This window comes from Dasypus novemcinctus, chromosome 23 (genome assembly GCF_030445035.2).
Source record: "Dasypus novemcinctus isolate mDasNov1 chromosome 23, mDasNov1.1.hap2, whole genome shotgun sequence".
Taxonomy (NCBI): domain Eukaryota; kingdom Metazoa; phylum Chordata; class Mammalia; order Cingulata; family Dasypodidae; genus Dasypus; species Dasypus novemcinctus.
This window is the reverse complement of record NC_080695.1, coordinates 54665552-54686217: the sequence shown is the minus strand read 5'-3', so window position 1 is coordinate 54686217 and position 20666 is coordinate 54665552. Positions and strand designations below refer to the sequence as shown.

The window sequence follows — 20666 nt, the reverse complement described above, 5'->3', positions numbered from 1 at the left end:
ATCTTTTGAGACTGAACCTTTATTTTTTTTGAAAAACATATTTCATACAATCTTTGCCATGTTAATGCAAATATGCACAAAGTAGGCATGTATTTTTGTTTTCCAAAAGATGCATTATGAACATTTCAGGAAGCTGGTGTGATTTATTCAACTTTTAATCTTAAAATACAATCACAAAATTATATCCATCAGGAGGCATTACAACCTTTTGTACAGAGAAGCCACTTTTATTTATACAATGTTACTAGGACAAGGAAGATTTAGTTCAACTCAATTTGCTCTCAGAATAAGGGTAAAAAAGTAAATTAACAAAAGTAAATGAAGTATATTGCCACTGACATTACAGGTGGAAATATAAGGGAAATTTAAACCAAAGCAAAGAATTTTAAACAGGAAATGAAACTTTGACTGTCAGCAAAGGAAAAAACCCAAAACAATATATTTAATCAGCCTGTTTTGAAAGAAAAGCTCTACAAGTCTGCATTTCAGAATAACATGCAATTCCTTAAATTTACCATCTTCAAAAGTCAAGTTAACTATGGCATTTTTACATTAGCACAACAGCTTTTCCCTAGTAATACCACCTGAATTCTCATGGAAAGCAAGAGACCCTAAGTGGTTCATGTTGTACAACTAACCCTTGATTATATGAAGCTTCTCTCAACTGGAGTCAATTTGCCCTTGTGTAAGGGTTCGTGATATTTTACCCAGGCCTAAAAAGCAGGAAAACTGCAGCAAACCCTCAGTTTCATACACACAGTGAATTTCCCCCTCCCAACGTTTGGAAAATTTTGTGATACTAGTTTTTCCTCAAAGGAGGATCCTTTCCAATATAAACAAAATACTGAAAAAAATTCACCTTCTTGAAGTGACCCTAATATTAATATATTCTACCTCCTTGATTTAAGGAATGAAAAGTCCTACTTCCAAATTCTTGGCATTTTATAAGTCCAAAAGATAGAGAATTGCAAGAAACTGGTTTTCAAACTCTAAATTTTATGTAAACGATACTTAAATGGGATAATAGTAAAGCATTAGTTTATCTTTGATGTATATGAATAGGATCAACAGGCTAATTATCTATGCTTTCTTTAATATGAAAAGAATCAGGAGAAAGGAAGAGGAACCAGCTCCTTTGATTTTAGTACTGCCAAAACAAGTAAGCCCCCTGGAGTAATTACAAAAATGTGGAGGAAAATAGGCCAGGAAGACTTTACAATTTAAAGTACTGCCTATAACACTCCAGATTAAAAAGGCCCTAAGATTGCACATCAACTCTTAATATTTGGCTGTACTTGCATTGCCCTGCTCAGCGTTTTTTAATGGCTCTTTCCTTAAATTTCACACATGAGAACAACCACAATTAAAAAACAAAAAACAATGCAGATAAAACCAAACATTGAACAATTAAGAAAACTACTTACTAAGCTTAGGTAATAGAGGCAAGTGTTAAGGGCAGATGGAAGTTCTTCTTTGTATTACAAACCCTAACCCTGAACCTGGAGTTTGGGCCTAAAAAAGCCATTTAGGGATCAAGAGCCTGATTATCTGTTCTCATACAGAAATCTCACCTATCTCAAAAACAACTCACCACAAGTATCAGACACAAAAGAATCTTATCTCATGACCAGAATGAGACACAGCAAGACACACCAAAGAAAAATACAGACAGCTCCATAAGCTACTAAGCTCCCACAGCTCTGTAGAGAAATCATTAAAAATTAAGCAATTCTAGCAAATTAAAGACAACAAAATCCTAAAGAAAAACTTCAATTTCCAAGGGTACTTTCAATAGAAAAGAGGTTATTTGACAGTTATTCTGTACCCCCTGAATCTTAGAAAGGGAAAGGAGAGAAGAGGATCCCTGGTTTTCCACAGGTATTTTGTGTCTTCAAAAAGTTATGACTTCCTAACTACAGCACTCCAACTTTACATTATTTTACAAGATAATCTGCAAAATATAGCCCTGTCTTCTCAATCTGCTCTATCACCAGGGCCTTTTCTCTGATTAAATCTCTAACTGCTGAGTTCTCTTACAATAGTCTACAACAGCAAGGCTACCTTGCAGAATGACATTCCAGAGGAAACAAACTGCGCAGACTAGAGGCTTGTTCAGAGTGCTGTAAGTAACAAGCTTTGAAGTTATCAGTTTCTCATACCTGCCCCATAACGAAACATGCACTGTATATGCCACGCTGTTCTCTGAAGACCATTTTCTCACAGGTAATAAAATTCACCTATTTCATTTATCTTCTTTACCAAAGAGGAAGCATTTCTGAATACTACCTACAAAGAACAAACTAATGAGAATTGGTTTTATCATTGTGATAAAGGTTCTTTCTTGTGACAATAATGTTGCTGAAAAAGACTGAGAGACTGAGCAGAGGTAATTGAGTGATGAATGCAATAGCTCCCACAACCTCAAGGGAAAAAAGCAACGTGCAAAACACAATATGACATCATTATTCCAGCTAGGTTGTTTTGTGAAAATAAGGTTCAAAATAAAGACAATAAAATTTGATGCAACAGGTTCCTTAACTTGCTATTAGACACACAGGTATTAAAAAATACCACCACCTCTCTTGCAATACTTAAAAGTATTAAGAAAGCACTGATACTGAAATGCATTACCTCATGGGTAAAGGTTATAGATTAGTGTGGCAATCAGAACACAGAAAAGGCCAGGAGCTATGTGGAATTTTTCCTTAATACTTTTCAAATTTGTTTATGAAGACTGGTAACTAGAAAGTGACTACTGACCTAATCTCTAAAACACAGGAAAAAATGTACTAGAACAGTTAAGATTTTAATCATGTTCTACATTGTGTTAATACATGATTAGAAGAATTCTATTTTAGCCAGAATTATTTTGGATCAACAATTTAGCTTATACAGTTGGTAGTGAAATGCAATGCTAAATTTAAGGAAACCCTTGATCATGAATTCATTATAATGTATTACTGAATAGCAAACTATTAAAAATGTGCAAAAAGTGAAGTACCTCACAGACTACTTTAATAACTGAACTTAAAAGATGGTGGTGGTTCTCACTTTTGCTGATATTCCATATACATGTCCTAAAATGCCAGGTGAACAAAAGCACTTTTAATTTACATTTTGTAAATTAAAAGTATCTACAAATATGAAAACTGAATTAAAAAAAACATTTCACTCTACCTCCACCAGAACATCACTTTATTGTTAATCTGTCATCAACAATGTAAAACTCTGATACTCTATCCTGGTTTTTAAAAAGGTAAAAGATTACAATTGGATTGGCTACTTTCTATGAAAGGAACTACAGCAATCACAGAAGAGAGAAAATCTGAATGACACCCCCCCCCCCAAAATGTACACTATAAGCAAAAGGGAGTGTACATTAAATCAAATACCTGTTAGATTCATTACTTTTGAATGCACAGTGACAATTTTGGGAAACTGCACATGATAGAATCAAAGAAATGACGTAAATAACCAGAATTACATTTTGTATGTGATCATCAGACCTTTAAACAATCCTTGAATTTTCCAACTTATCAGTGGTTTTGGAGAAATTTCTCTTATACTCTGAATGTAAGTTTTTGACAGCATCAAGACGGAAGTACATGAAATAATAAGGACTGAAATAAAAGTGAATTTGAAAGAAGACTAATTTACTAGATTGGGTAAAAGGAGAAATGGATGGGGAGGGAAGGAGGAGTAGGGATGATGAGGTGGTCTTTTTTCCCTTCATTTCAGAAGTTCTTCCAATGTAGTGTATCTGTTACATAGCTCTCCGTTTTCAGTCCATTTCTGAAATTCATATCACATAGCCTTTTTGTACTTACTGGTCAGCCCAACCAGTACTGTTGCCAAGCAACAAGTGTAACACGAGAATCTGAATGCATCAAATCTTCCTTGGCTGTGATTTCTTCGCGGCCCCAGTTTTCTCTGTTTCTGAGCGGGGTTTGATTTTTCCTGGATTGTACACACAGGGTCAGGTGGAATGGAGTTCCAAATCACTCTGTGCTCCGCAGCACCCCGATTTCTTTCTGCAGCTAACCTCCTGACACATTTGCAGCTGTTCTGTGCCAGAAAGACAATCTCCGTGTTCAGGCGGTGAGCTTCCTTTCTTTCACCCTTGACCCTGGGGTTGCAGGCCATGTTGTTGGGCGTTTCCCTGAGTGCAGCTGTCCTGCAGGATTCACTTCCTAGCGCACCGAGATTTCCTAGGTTTCCTCAGAGTAAGCCCCCAGTTGCATCACCACCGCCTATGGTGTGGCTTTGGATGCCTGAGGCTGAGTTGATTCTGGTGGATGTCTGACCTCGCTTAACCAGACTCATCTACTGTCTTCCCATCATACCCAGGCTGTCCAACCTTCATACAGCTGAGCCAAGTTATCTAGATTAGTTGCTTCTTTAATGACATAGTCAACCTGTAAAAATAGGCAGGATAGTATTTAAAGCCATTTAAAACTTTAAAGAACATATTCAGGTGTGGGTTCGATGTATTAAAGAGTAATTTCTAATAATGAGTTCTTTTATTAATTAGCCAAAGAATGTTTAATGGGTGCTATGGCGAAAAGAGAAGTCAAATAAGCTGAGCTTTCCTTGTAATTCCACTGATATTAAGACCTGTGTCTTGGGAAACTCAAACCACTCTGAGGTTCACAAATTCTTAGATGAGGGATTCTTAACCTTTTTTGTAACTTGGACCCCTTTTGCTAGTCAGGTAAAAACCACAGACCCCTTCTCAGAATGCAGCAGCAAATAGTTTTATGACATTCAACACTGGAGGTCAGAGAAAGCAAAGATAGGTTGGTTTTTTTTCAATTCAAGCCTACAGACTCCCTGAATTTTTCCACGGACCCCAACCATGGACCCCTGGTTAAGAATCCCTGCCTTAGATGAAAAGAAAGCCCCACTGACCCCAAAGATGCTTCTAGGGTTAAACATGTGAAGGTTCTGAGTAAATGCTCTGATATTAGATAAGTAAATCCCTAACACACAGGTTCTGGAACAGTAGGTAGTCAACAAAGGTCTGTTGAATCTGACTCAGCTAAAGTTTTCTTTATAGTCTGAGATAGAATCCTCTGTATCAGGAGCATCCATCAGAGTACAATTATGATAAATGCTCAAAATACATCTGAATTGCTCTATATCAAAAGTTGTGTGCAATGGACTCTATACTTAGCCCACCACCTCTGTGAATTCTTTCTTTCAAGTAAAATTTAATAACCATCAGAATAAAAAGCACAGTAGCCAAGCATTTCCTCCTTTAAATAGAGTTAAAATGGATGGTTATAAAGATACAATGGTACAAATTGACATCATGTCTCTCTCGAAGTAAAACACAGAGAAAGACACATCACCCATATAGTACTCCTACTGACTCTTCTGATGCACATTCTGTAAAGAACTCGCCTGGACTCATCAAAAATGGCAATGCCAGGAAAGAACCAAAAAAGAGAAAAGTTTTGGTGGCCTGTTCTAGATATTAAAAAAGGACAAATAAATAGAATGCATGATGATCCTCAACTGGATCTTGTATGGTGGGGGTACTGTGGGGTAGGGGAAGATGACTAAGCAATAATTGGCATTTTGGGGTAACTGGGGAAATCTGAATATGAACTGTATATTAGATAATAGTATTGTGTCAATGTTCAGTTTCCTGAGTTATGATTATATAATTTTATTGTGACTATATATTACAATATATTCTTGTTCTTAGGAGATACAAGTGGTTTGGAATCTTACATAAGGTCTACAACTACTTCTTAAATAGTTCAGAAAAATTTATGCCACATGGATACACACACACAAAAGTAAAAGTGAGAAAACAACTGGTGAATCTAGGTGAAAAGCATACACTTATTCTTAGAACTTTCTTGAAGGTTTGACTATCTTGAAAATAAACAGCTGCAGGAAAAAGGAATCATTCTCAACTTTATAAATACAAATTTAATTAACACTAGTGAGAAATTTTCAATGTAATGGCTTCAGACAAACTTTCACTGATACCCAAGAACACTTTACAGATACTATTCCCTATAGCAAATTATCAACCTCATTTCACTTAAAACCTTCAGGTTGTCTTCTTTAAAATAAAGCTTGGTGGAGGAGGGAGGACCAGGTTACACCTTAAATTTCTTTTGAGTGGAGAGGGGTGAGAGTGGGAGTGAGGAGGGGTGCTAAAAGGGAAGAGTAACCCCAGAACTGTGCTGGTCAAAATCTTCTGAATCTTTAAAATAGATTTAAGTTCCTTTTCTCACCAAGGAAATGGGGTGGAGGTGTATCTTTAAACCTACACTTTTATGGCAGCATCAAAATGTGCATAGCTCAAGTTTTAAAAAAATTATCACCTGTTCAGCAACTGACATCCTCCTATTAGGATCAACATCTCGGCCCTCCAACTTGGCTTTCACTCTCTTCCACACGCTCACTGCATATGAGTTTCTTTCTTGCACAGCTAACAAGGCAATGAAAACATGTAAGTCAAGCCACCATTTTGTATAAAAATTTAAGGCAACCTTATTCTAACCCATTACCTTTCCCAGTTTTAGGATCTCTCGCAGCCTTTTTAGGACTACAAGCAACATTCTTGCCAGTTCCTGGAACAGTGCTTGGTGGAGTATCTGCTGATGTAGCAAGATTTTTCTGAATCAGTTTTCTCGCATTCTGTGACATGACATCAGGCTGAGTCTTCTGGCCAGTATTGCTCCGGACTGCTATAGAGAAAGGGCTGGTAGCTCAATTTACATGTCAAAAGAAAATGGAGCGGACAAAGGAGAGAGGAGGGAGGGGTGGTAATAAATACCCCAAAAATTAAATCAACCACAAACACACAGCCTTTGAAAATAGATTTGAATTAACCACCTTAAAGTCCTTATCCCTTAACATAGTAAAGTAGTAAAACTACTGCTAACTACCCATTTAGATAAAAACTTGTACAATGAAGTTCACTTGCTATTGTGACATAAAAAGAACTATAAGCAGCTTAACTGTCTAACAATGGAAGAGTAATATGTTATAGCGCTAGAACAGCATACTTAATTGGGTCATTAAAGCTTTTTAAAAAGATTCCTTAATAGGGAAATTATCAATTTAATATCAAGTAGGAAAAAGCAACAAAAATTGCATTCACTGAATTAATTTGTGTGTATGCATATGTGTATGCATGAATGCAGAGGAAGTCAACAAATATGTAATGATTTACCCTTGACTGGAGTGAAAAGAAAAATTTTCTTTTCTGCTAAGTATTTTTCCAAATCTAACTGGCATATATTTATAATCATAAAATAATTTTTAAAAGAATATTTGAATATAAGGTATTTTTACTCTCACATGCAAATTTTTAAGTTAAGCCTGAATTTGTTTGGTTTGAGATATGAGAGAATTTAGGGAAATTCTTTTAAAAAGGTGACCATAACTTACAATATAAACATATTTGCACCTGGATGTGTAAATTATTAAATCAAGAGTCAGGTCTTTTTGAAGTAGGGAAGTCCTACCTGCAGCAAAAGATGGCTGATATGTAGCAGATGACGTTGGACTTGAACATTCATTTGTTGCATCGGTGATTAAGGGTGATGCAAAACTCACTAAATTATTATAGATACTGAAAATACAAAACAAAATGGTTCATTTACGAAATGGTTCACTACATAACTACTTATAAATATGACCAAAACTGGAAAAACTAAATCAAGAGACAAGATTTCCCACTATATACCAGGCATTTTGCCTACATTTAAAAATTTTAGCCAGGAAGGTATTCTTACCTCTGACTTTGTGTTTTCAGTTCTTTCAAGGTGGGAGTTATTTCCTGGAGCATTTCAACATGCTCTTGACTTCGAACCTGACCCATAGCCTGGACCAATGTAAACAGCACCGTCTGAATGTTGTCCTGCCATGATTTATATTCACCCAAGAATTGTCTAACACTGTTCTCATAGGGAACATCTTCACCATCTGCCAGAGCAGCTTCTTCATCCTAGAGTATGTTAATAATTAAGAAAGATGTTTTTTTGGCTCTGCAATTCTCTCTCTTTTTTTTAGGAAGTATCAGGGAATGAACACAGGACCTCCTACTTGGGAAGCAGGCATTCAACTACTGAGTGACATCTGTTCCCCTACAATTACTCTTAAGATAGTCACCTTCTGATTAAGAGATAATGTTTCAAATTTCACCTAGTGTGTTAATCTGCTCCTTACCTTTCAACTCCTTTTCTACATGAATCTTACTATCAGCACAAAATAAATAAAAACTCCAAATACAAGTAAATCTTACAATTAAATTATCCACTGTTTTGTCACCATGGGGGCAGCTCATATCCTTATGAACTAGATTATGTAGGACCTTGGAGAAAGAAACAATACTTTATTCATTTTGGACACCAAGTATAGGTTGTTGGGGTAAGGCTGAGGATGAGGAAAAGAGGCTGGAGCACTAAGCACTTAGATAAATTTAAATCTCAGCTTTGTTACAAGTTGTGTGATGCTGGGTAAGTCAATTCATTTAAGTTTCAGTTTCTCTATGTATAAAACGAGGCTAATACTGCCTGCCTTAAAAAGTAGCTGCTGAAAAGACAAAATGTTACAGACAAACTGAAAGATGTGACATGAAAGAAAATAATTGTTTTTGTTTATAAAATGTCATTATTTTTCCACAAATAAAACTACTTATAATTTTCTTTAAGGAAAAAAAAAGGGAGTGGCTAGGATGGGATGGGATTTGTAAATGTGCGTGTGTAAGTATCCGTCTTACCTTAGCCATTGCTTTCAGGAGATGTTTGACATCTCCAAGCTGTCGGTTATGACCAGTGAGCACCGTCTTTATATTATCAACAAGATTCTGAATTGTTTCACAGACAGTTTCTATCTGTTGCTCTTTCTCTGTCTGAATTGCCCTCTGAGTAGACATATCCTGGGTCAATTGTTTGTGTGCAGACAAAAGCCATTCAGAGCTGCCAATAGGATGTTCAAGACTGGTATCCTATATAGAAAAAGCATTTGTTTAATTTTAAGTATCACCTGGGATAATATAAGATTCCTACTATTATCACCAAAAGATATTAGAAACTCAAACTGACACAAAGAGTACATTAGTTGCCGAGAGTCATGAATTATACTACAAAATAGTATTTAACAATAATTTCAACCACCAATGAAATACAGATTAAGAGAATTCTATTTGGCATGACAAAAGACAATCTACAGCATAGTCCCTAAATTCTAAATCACTCTTTTAAAAATTAAACTACAATGTCCCAATACACAGCCTAAAGCCTTCCCATACTATATAAATTCCAAACTTATCAGCTGGATATTTCTGGATTTAACCCACCTTCCCAAGAATTCATCTTCTACTGGCCCTCTTTCTACTGCTTTATTTTCAGAACACCTAAATCATTTGCACCATCTTCTCCCTCCCCTATGAACTTGTAGCCCTGAGAATTCTTTCCACTTTTCATTCATTCTTTCATTTGTGTACATATAAGTTCCTTGAAGAGCAAGATTTAATCATTGTTGTATACCTCCCAATAGTATCTTACATTCAGAACCTTCTCAATACATGTAAACTGAGTGAATTACTAATTTTAGAACTTAATATTGGCCTTATATATAAAACAGTAAGTCTCTTTATTCTCACCAAGACTCAATACTCACCACTCTCTGTAATAAACGAAGCTCTAACTCAGAGACTGAACTGTTAAACTGTGATGCAAATGAACACATTTGCTGACACCGTTTGATCAGTTCAAATAATGCAGCATCCAGATTTAAGGCTTCTGCTGTTCTAGTTCGTAGACTTTCAAAATGAATGATGTTGCTGCAGAGGAAAGTGACCTGTAAAGAAGCAAAAGAGGAATGGAACCACCACCAATACCACCACCACCACCACCCACCCACCCCACCCACACACACCAATTCTGATTAATGACATGAAAAAACACTTAACTACTCATTTCTAGAATTCAGGAACAAAATTGGTCCTAAAAATGTATGACACTTTTTGGTAAACATATCAAATCCTTACCAAAGAAGAATAAAGCAAATATATCTTCTACATGTTGTTTGTACATAGAATATTTACTTGATAATAAAACTATTACCATGCTCGGCTGCAACCTGTGTTACATCCAAATTTCAAAAACCATTTCTGCCAAAACATTTCCCCTTCATCTACCTCTCCCTAATTTTACAATAAAGATCACAAAAAATATGAAATGGGTATTTGATGATACTAAGAAAATTCCTTAAGTTATTACAATAGAATTGTGGTTATATTTTTAAATAGTTCTTATCTTTATAGACACAGAGGGAAGTATTTACAGAAAAAAAATGATACAATGTTTTGGATTTCTATAACATACAGAAATATGGAACAAAGCTAGGAAGTATAGGTGAAATAAGATAGGATGATAGGATTTAGTTGACAATTACTAAATTTTGGTGATGTGTAAAACATTTAAACACTCTAGGATTGCATCTAGTGTTTTGGGTTTATTTTTATTTCAGAAACAACTAAGTTAATACACAACCTCTGGCAGAGCACAAGGTAATAAGGCATTTTATTGTTGTGTGGAAAAAATAATATTCAAAATATCTTTTCAAATCTTTGGATCATCTTGGTTGTATTAGAACAAGAACCTTAAACAAATGGAATGAACACTGTGTCTATTTTCAACAGAAGCTGAATTTACTTCATACCTAACTGATAGGCAGTAAGTGACTAGGGTAATAACCAGCTGTGAGCCCAGCCTAAGGGATACCCCAGAAGACCTATCAGTCATGTGCCTCTCCCTCCAGGGCTGGGAACTACAAAATGGGCTCTTGAGCTCTTCCTGGTTATTCCACAGGTAACTTCAAATCAGCTTTATAAAAGGAAAAAAAACAGCTATATCATACTGTAACAATATAAAGATGGCACACATGAGGCACAATACCTGACTTGCTCTTTGGCTCTCTTTAAGAACAAGATTTCTTCTTTCGGCTATCGTAGCTTCAAAATCTTGTAGTACAGGTGCCAATGCAGGATTGGCACCCCCTGCCCACTTGAGTCGTTGCTCAATACTTGCTTCCAGAGCTGCTAGTTTCTCCTATAAACAAGTCAGCAGAATATGAGTGAATGTTTATAAGACTCTCTCCACTTGCAAAATGTTAAGTATTTTATATAAGAGGGATTTTTAAAAAGCAAGAAGGAGCATAAGTCATTAAAAAAACAGATCTTTACTAACAGTCACCTTTGGAATTAATTTTGATTTCACTTTGAATAACTGAGCCCAAATATGCCTGGAGAGGTAAGAACTGGCTTTCACTTTATTGTCATAAATTTGCAGATCAAAGTTTTTTATTTTCTTTTCTTTTAAATCTTAAAAAAAAAAAAACCTGCTATACAAGTCCTACTGCATTATATATGTGCTATCTACAAGGAAATCCATTTCTATTTTAATTGTGAAAGATAAAAATCCGATCCCAACAAATTCAGAAGTTTATGATTAAAGTTTTTTGCCAGATTTGACAGGGAATGTTTACATAACAAAGTTTTTCTTAAATTTACTCAACAATTCAGAGGAGGAATTCACTCTCTACACACACACGCACACATGCCCCTAAAATTGGTAAGAAACGGCAGTTCATTCCCCTAAATTGAAAATATATCTTTCTCTGACTAATATGCTATAGAGAAAGGTTATTTCAATCTTCAACAAATTGCGCTCCAGAAAAGCTTCATTATAAAATGTTTTTAAAAATTGCTAAAGTAATTACACTTGGTTTTACACAAATATTAATTTATTAATTCATAAAAAGAAACAAAAATGTCATTAAGGTGTAAAGGATATGCAATATAAAGATAAACAATAACAATAAGATAATAAATCGGATAATACTGCTTATATACATTTTAGCATTAAACATTCAAAGTCTTTCCAATCAACAAGGTTCCCTTAATGTATAAAGGCATAGTAATCAATAAATTCATTAATAACCAAAAATGTTAAGTTCTCTACTCCTGTTTTAAAATACACTGCTACTTTAAGACTCAATTCTCTTAAAGAGTTAGATATAAAAAATAAAAATAAAAATGAAAGTGAAAAAAGGAGTATGTCCCTCTGGCTTAGAAGTGGAGGAGAAACATGTAGATGTACTGAACAGCAGAGCACTGAAAACTTAAATTACAATGTAGGTCATATCTAAAAAGTAAGATGTGTCAGAAGGAAGACCTGATAAAATATACCTGAACTGCTGCAATTGAAGTTTCAATCTGGCTCAGAGTATGAAGTTTCTTTTTCATGCTGGTTAGGATTGCAGAACGAGGTGGAGGTGTGACTGACATGGCTTGCGGTCTGTTGATAAGGAGATCTTCATGCTGCCACTGTTCAAAGGAAGAGAAATAAAATTAGATATATGCAGAGAGGGGTTATGAGTTAGGATGGGAAGAGGGGGGGAAAAAAAACCAGCAAGAGAAATGTGGGGCGGGCAAGGAGTAGCAATATTAGAAACATCACCAAAGAACCACAACCAGGTAAGACATTTCCTGAGGTAGAGAATGAATAGCTCATAAATTTCTTGGATCTGTGAAATGTAACATTTAATTCAGACGTTCTTAACCTTTTTTGTTCCACAGACCCCTCTGCCAGTCAAGTGAAAACCTGACAAAGTCCACATTATACTGTGTATTATTTAATAAGTATATCACAATCGCACCAACACGTCTCTACAAGAATGTTTTTTTGAATTAAAATTCAAGCTCACAGACCCCTTCTTAAGAACCCTGATAAAAGCAGTAATTTTGAAGATATTTCCAAGTCTATGTAAAAATTAGTACACTATTTCCAAAAAAAGTCTGCTACAAAAGGAAAAAAATAATAAAGATTAGAGATAAAATAAAGAACAGAAAAAACAACTAAGATTCAATGAAACTAAATGTTGGTTCTTTGAAAATGTCAATAAAATTGACAACCCTTCAGCTAGACAGACAAAGAAAAAAGGAAGATGCAAACAGCTAAAATCAGAAATGGAAGAGGGACCATTACTACCAGCCTTACAGAAATAAAAAAGGATAAGAGAATATCATGAACTATTGTATGCCAACAAATCAGATTAACCTAGATGAAATGGACAAATTCCTAGAAACACTAAAATTACCTAAACTGACTCCACAAGAAATGGAAAAATCTCAACAGTCCTTTAACAAGAAAGCAATTAAATCAGTCATCAAAAAGCTCCAACCAAAGGAGAGTTCAGGCCTAAATGGCTATATTGGTGAATTCAACCAAACATTTAAAGAATGAAAAACAATCCTCCAACTCCTTCAAACAGTTGAAGAGGAAGGAACACTTCCTAGCTCATTCTCTGAGGCCAGCACACCCTAAACCTAAAGCCAAGTAAAGATATCACAAGAAGAGGGAAGCGGATATGGCTCAACTGATAGAGCATCCGTCTACCATATGGAGGGTCCAGGGTTCAAACCTCGGGCCTCCTGACCCGTGTAGACCTGGCCCACGCGCAGGGCTGATGCGCACAAGGAGTGCCCTGCCACGCAGGGGTGCCCCCGCGTAGGGGAGCTCCATGAGCAAGGAGTGCAACCCCATTAGGAGTGCAGCCTGCCCAGGAGTGGTGCCGCACACACGGAGAGCTGATGCGACAAGATGATGCAACAAAAGGAAACACAGATGCCCAGTGTCGCCTGATAATACAAGCAGATGCAGAAGAACACACAGTGAATAGACACAAAGAGCAGACAACGGGGGGAAGGGGAGAGAAATAAATAAAATAAATCTTAAAAAAAAAAAAAAGATATCACAAGAAGAGAAAATTACAGGCCAACAAACCTTATGAATAAAGATGCATAAATCCTCAACAAAATATTAGCAAATCAAATCCAGCAACATATTAAAAAGATTATACACCATGACCAAGTGGGATTTATCCTAAGAAATGCATAGTTTAATAAAAGAAATTCAATTAATGTAATATACATTAACTGAGTAAAGGGGAAAAAAACAACACATGATCATCTCAACTGATGCAGAAAAGGCATTTGACAAAAATCCAACACTGTTTCTTGATAAAATCACGCAGAAAACTAGGAATAGAAGGGAACTTTCTCAATATATTAAAGGGTGTTTTTTAAAAACCTACAGCTAACATAATACTCTACAGCAAAAGACTTAAACCTTTTCCCCTAAGAGGAGGAACAAGACAAGGATGCCTGCTCTCACCATTGCTATTCAATACTGTACTGGAAGTTTATAGCCAAAGCAATTAGGCAAAAAAAGAAATAAAAGGCAACCAAATTCTAAAGGAAGAAGTAAAACTATTTTTACCTGTAGATATAGAAAATTCCCAAAAACTTCACCAGAGAGCTACTAGATATAATCAACAAATTCAGGAAATTTGCAGGATACAAGATTAACATGCAAAAATCAGTTGTTTCCATACATCAGCAATGAACAATCCAAAAAGAAAATTAAAAGAACAATTTACAATAGCATTTAAAAGAAGAAAATATCTGGTAATAAATTTTACCAAAGATATGAGATAATTCTAAACTGAAAACTATAGATCATTGCTGAAAGAAATTAAAGACCTAGATAAATGGAAAGCCATCCTGTGTTCATGGATTGGAAGACTTAATATTGTTAAGATGTCAATTGTACCCAGAGCAATTTACAGATTCAATGCAATCCCAGTCAAAAGTCCAAAAGCTGAATCTGTATAAATTAAAAAGCCAATCACCAAATTCATATGGTAGGGAAAGGGGTCCTAAATAGCTAAAAACAGCTCATAAAAGAAAAAAGAAAATATTTCCTGATTTTAAAACTTACAAAAAAGCTATGGTTATCAAAACAGCAGGGTACTGGCACAAGGACAAATACAGAGATCAGTGGAACCAAACTGAGTTCTGAAATAAACCCTTACATCCATGGCCAATTGACCTTTCTTTTTTTAGGAGGTTCCAGGGATAGAACTGGGACCTTGTACATGCAAAACAGATGCTCAACCTCTGCCCTGCCAAGAGATTTTAACAAGGGTGTCAAGTCCACTCAATAGGAAAAGAATAGTCTCTTTAACAAATGATGCTGGGAAAACAGGGCAAAAGAATGAAATCTGATTCTTGCCTCATACCACATAAAAAATAACTCCAAAGGAATTAACAACCTTAAAATAAAGAACACTATAAAACTCTTAGAAGATATCATAGGAGGAACTCTTTATAACTTCGGATTTTGCAATGGATTCTTAGATATGACACCAAAAGGAAAAGTAACATAAGGAAAAAAAAAAGGACTTCACCAAAATTTAAAACTTGCATGTATCAGATGACATTATCAAGAAATTAAAAGATAATTTATAGAACAGGAGAAAATATTTAGAAATCACATACCTGATAAGGGTTTAATATCAGAATATATAATTAATGCCTACAATTCAACAACAACAAAATGACCTATTTTTAAAATGAGCAAAGAACTTGAACAGACATTTCTCCGATATGTAAAAGACCAATAAGTACACGAGAAGAGGCTCAACATCATTAGCCATTAAGGCAATACAAGTCAAAACCACAACAAGATAATTCATATCCACTAGGATGGCTATTATTAAAGAAACAGAAAACAACAAGTGTTGGTGAGGATGCAGAGAAATCAAAACCCTTCTGTGCTGTTGACTGGAATGGAAAATAATGCAGCTACTATCCTAAACAGTTTGGCAATTTCTCAAAAAGTTGAACAGACCTGATCAAATAACCTGGCAATTCCATTCTTAGGTGTATACCCCAACTGGAAAGCAGAGACTCAAATACATGTACACCAATGTACATAGTATCACGAATCACAAAAGTTGAAAGGTGGAAACAACTCAAACATTCATCAACAGATGAAAGCATAAAGAAAATGTGCTATACACATACATGGAATACTATTTAGCCTTAGAAAGGAATGAAGTTCTGATACATGGTACAACATGAATGAACCTTGAAAATATTATGCTTAGTGAAACAAGCCAGACACAAAAGGACAAACAATGCATTATTCCACTTATATGAACAATCTAAAATAAGCAAATTCATAGAGGTTGAAGGAAGACTGTAGGTTGCCAAGGGCTGGGGTGGGGGGAAATGGGAGTATTTCTTAATGGGTAAAGTGTTTCTGTTTGAGGTAATAACATTGTGGTAAAGGATGGTGGTGATAGTAGGACAATAATGTGAATGTAATTAATGCCACTGAATTGTACACAAATGTATAAATTAAGAAAACTTTACAGCATGTAGTAGTAAAATACACAAGTTCATGCGCTATAAATAAAATTAATAATGTATAATACATGCAATTTTAGAAGTTTGAATAAATTACTTTTCCTAGTTTATAAGCTAAAAAAGCAGCTAACAAAAAAAAAATCATAAAGTGAAGGATATGCTCTAGTTCATATGCCAGCTCTGTGCACTGAGGCTGAAATTCTACTCCATATAAATAAGTGATAGAAAATCATCATTCTTTTTGCCAATATAGAGCCCCAGAAAACTTAGTGCCCCAAATATTACTCCATGCATTACAATTTGTTTGAAGCTACTGACAATCCTGAAGCATATATTTGAAAAAGAAGTATTAAGAAAAATAGCTATAATTTATATTGTGTTTAGTGTCCTATATAGATCATCATTCTTTTAGAGAGGCATTATCCTCTTCTGTGGCTGAGGAAATCAGAGCATAGAGAAGTTAAGCTCAAAGTTTATGCACCAACATCTTATTTGACTCCAAATCCATCTCACCCCAAAGCCTGTGCAATCATACCGCTCCTAAATAATTAAGGACAAAAGTAGACTTCTAAACACAATTTCCAAAATGAAGATAGATGTATGCAGTTTTTAGTTTTTATATCATTAGAGTAAGAGGGAAACAGAAATCACTTTTATAAAGAACCTTAATATCTACACAGTGAATTATGTGACTAATCAACCATTATTTTATAAAAAATATTTAATGACACAGGAAATGCTAACTATACAACATTGATGGAAACAAATTCAAAGGACATAAAACCATAAATACAGAATGATCTCAATTAAGTAAAAGAGAAACCAGAAAAAAAGCACCAAAATGCTTGGCTAGCTCCGTTGGCACATTTGCACGCAGTTCAAAAATTTCTCTTCTTCAGTTTTTATAGTTATTCCCCTAGTTTTTCAAATTCCCTACATTGAGGAAAAATATTTACCTGAAACATGGCGATATGCAGCTGAACACGCTGTAGGCTTGTTTTACAAGAAGAAATACTGGTTTCCAGCCTGCGCACCAAATCATGCTTCTTCCAGGCAGTGTCATAAGAACTTGCTAACACAGTTGCCCTGTTCATGACTAACTGAGAGAACTTCCCAATCTGGATGTTGTGCTCCACCGCTTTCTTACAAAGATCATCAACAGAAACTTTGCTTTCAGCACCAAAGTCCTTTGCCTCTACTTGAGCGATGATGTCTACACCTAGAGCACTGATAAAACTACAAAGTGTAAGCCCTAAGGCTTGGTTTGGTAGTCCAATTAAGAGTTGCCTCACGAAGTCAGCTGTAAATGCCTTTATAGGTTTGGCCATTTGGTCTTCACTGAAACAAGAGTTTCTAAAAAGGGTTTTCACATTGACAATCTGTACAGGTCCATTTACAGTAGTCTGATCTTCAAGTGAACTTGATCCTGGAAAATGAAAATGTTCTTAAATTATTTCATGAAAACTGAAATAAGGAAACAATGCTAGTCATTTACAGTACTTCAGTTTAGGTTTTATGAATACACAAGTAAGCATACTCTCTTTTGCCACCTTCCAAAGTACTATACGACTAAATCCAGTATGTTTTAAAAATGTAGAATATTACCTGACAATGTTTTAGAAAAAGTACCACAGAGCCTGAAGAACTCCTTAATTGTCTGTAGCCTTTTTAGAAAAAAAATCTCTTCTAGTACCTGCCGGTGATTATCATCATCAAAAAAATTGACTTGGGTACTCCTGGCTTCCCTTATAATGTCAATCTTTCGCCAAGCTATAGGAATTTCCATCTTGTTTAACTAAGTAATTGGAAGAAAAGAAAGTTTTATTTCTCCACTCTTCACACACTGAACACAACTACTTTAACTACTTTTATATTACTCATAAAATCAAATGAGTATTTACCTTTTCAACTAATAAGCCAAAAGCAGTTTCCACTTGGGCAAACATGCCATCAAATGCTACCAAAAGCATCTGCCCAGCTGACATTTTTGGTGTTTCATCAACTGAACCATTTCTTGGTTGGATTAATTCACCATATTGAGCATGTAGTATTCTAGGGAAAAAGAAAAGGGAATTAAAACCCTTAATGAAGTAAAGCATTTTGGGGGCACATGGAACATCAACAAGTCTCACAGCTGGTGTGCAAAGTCCAGGAAGACTTTTGGCATTGAGAAAGTAGAATTAATCACACTGCGCAATCAATGGTAAGCGATTCCAATTCAACTCGATACTAACAAGAGTTCATGTGATTAAATTTTATGCCAATTTTAACTATGACAATTAAAAAAAAATACACTATACAAAATATCAAAGTCTTACTTTATGCACAGGTATTACAATGATATGAGCTCCCAAAATTAAAAAAATGTCAAGAACCAGACAATTCTTTAGCTAGTGGACCTAGCTAACTGTCAATTGTGCCCACACTACTGCTGCACAAGAGAGCTAATTAGAGACAGAAAATTGTAATATGCTAGTTTTTCACAGGCTCGGTTTTCAATTATGCATATTTTGAATGTAAAGTCTTCAGAGTTGCATGACTTAAATTATCATTAGCATGAGATTTATGTAGTGTTTATATATCCAAATACTAAAGTTTTTACATAAAAAGCAAAAATACAGGTGCCTAATACCCATGACTACTACCAGCAAAACAAATGCTAACTAGAATTTTAACTCTATTTATTATATGTGCACATAGAAATCATTCCAAACAGATAGGGAACTATTGAGAGTTGCTAAGAGAATAAAGATAGGTAAGCTACCAGGGAAATTCCTAATGGAAAAAGTGCTGAAAGATGGCATAACATTTTCCTTGGGAATATCGAAAAATGTTTTTCTGTAATAAGTTAAAAAACAGGCTAGCTACCACAGGACTAGGCATAAAGTTCATCACCCAAAGCATAAATGAAAAGTTCCTCCATCTGAATAGGGAGAGCCTGGATTACACACGAACAGGTGATAAATGAGGGCTGAAATTTAGTGAGAAAGACTTACAGATTTAGCACATAACATTTTAAATACCTTTGGAAATTATATGATGATGATATTATGCAAATAACAAATGATCAGCAAATATTTAAATTTATGCTAATAATTACTTATTTTTTGTATTTTAGATACACACTTCCTGCAGTATTTAAGAACGAAAAGGTACTTGTTTCAAAATATTTGAGGCAATACAATTTAATTAAGATTGACCATGTCCTGATAATTATAAAGGTGGTAAAATGGGGCTCATTAGACTGTTCTACTTTCTTTTTTTTTTTTTCTTTTTGAAATTCTCTCTTCTGTTCTATTTTCTTATATCCTTTCTCATATTGGATGAGGGGAGGGCAGGGGAGGACAGGACATGATGGGACAATGCATTTCTACTCTCTCAATTATACTTTCTGGAATGACCTGGACATCAGAATGTCAGAGAAAAGTTCTGAGACACCAAAGACAAAGGGGCTGAGGGCTTATCTAAGAGTAAAATGCATGCCCAGAGGAAATGCCCAGTCTCTACTAGGTGGGTTAAAAAATAACACACTCCACTACGTGTGCATGAATATGTGTATAACTACAGCAATAAAAAGACACATGTATACATATGGTAAAACTGCACAAAACCACACAGACATACACACAGGTATACATATAACTGGTGAAACGTGAATAAGCTCTGTGGATATTACCAATGCCTACTTCATGGTATTGCTATTGTGCGACAGCTATGTAAGATGCTAATACCAGAGGGGAAGGGGTGAAGGGTATACGGGAACTTCCTGTACACTTTTTCCACAACTTCCTGTGAATATGTAGTTATTTCAAAACAAAATGTTTTTTATACAAGCATATATGAATGATTGATTATAATTGCTAAAAAAATTAAAGGTAAACTTACAAAACAAGAGCTCAGAATCCTTTTATCTGGCTTCCCTGTATTTTCCACAAGGAAACAACATAGCTAGAATTCACTTGCCTGGCAACATCGATGTAATGAGCATGTGTTTCTTCTTCAAGGCCCATAGCTGCATTTCTTAAATAGGCTTGAAGAGATTCAACTAGAGTCTGTAGGGGAACGCCATCAGTTGTCTGCTCAATCAGATTGTCCAGCTCATGAAGCATACTCTCTAATGTATATTCCCCTTTCATTAAACATCTAAGTGCTTCTGGAAATATAATTTGCCGGAAATTTGAGTTCAGTTCCTATAAATATGAGGAAAATATATTTAATGTTTTCTGAGTTTATATAAGCAACAACTAAGATGACCCAGAGAACAAAGTACCATAATTAAAGAAAGCAGAAATTTATGGATAGTAGGTTATACATTTGGAGATTTGATGCTACATATGAAGAGCAAACTTAGATAATCATAACCCAGTTATAGATAAAAATGTCATGCTGATATTTATTTTAAATGAATTGCTTAAGTAAC

At 35.2% G+C, this 20666-nt stretch overlaps 1 protein-coding gene across 3 annotated transcripts in view; it reads right to left on the bottom strand.

Annotated features, from left to right (window-relative positions):
* Position 1: 1 nt before the first annotated feature.
* Positions 2-20666, bottom strand: part of SMG1 (SMG1 nonsense mediated mRNA decay associated PI3K related kinase) — a 109881-nt gene continuing 89216 nt past the window's right edge. For 2 of the 3 annotated variants that reach the window (XM_058286372.1, XM_058286374.2), the window contains 13 exons: positions 20210-20436; positions 18148-18298; positions 17852-18041; positions 17203-17672; positions 12221-12358; positions 10929-11081; positions 9649-9828; positions 8747-8974; positions 7761-7972; positions 7491-7597; positions 6528-6707; positions 6342-6448; positions 2-4415 (listed from right to left, as the gene is read on the bottom strand). In XM_058286372.1, the coding sequence (XP_058142355.1) occupies positions 4338-4415; positions 6342-6448; positions 6528-6707; positions 7491-7597; positions 7761-7972; positions 8747-8974; positions 9649-9828; positions 10929-11081; positions 12221-12358; positions 17203-17672; positions 17852-18041; positions 18148-18298; positions 20210-20436 (2421 nt within the window). In that variant the 3' untranslated portion in view covers positions 2-4337. The remainder of the gene's footprint in view (positions 4416-6341; positions 6449-6527; positions 6708-7490; positions 7598-7760; positions 7973-8746; positions 8975-9648; positions 9829-10928; positions 11082-12220; positions 12359-17202; positions 17673-17851; positions 18042-18147; positions 18299-20209; positions 20437-20666) is intronic. The other variant, XM_058286373.1, reaches the window with a different exon arrangement.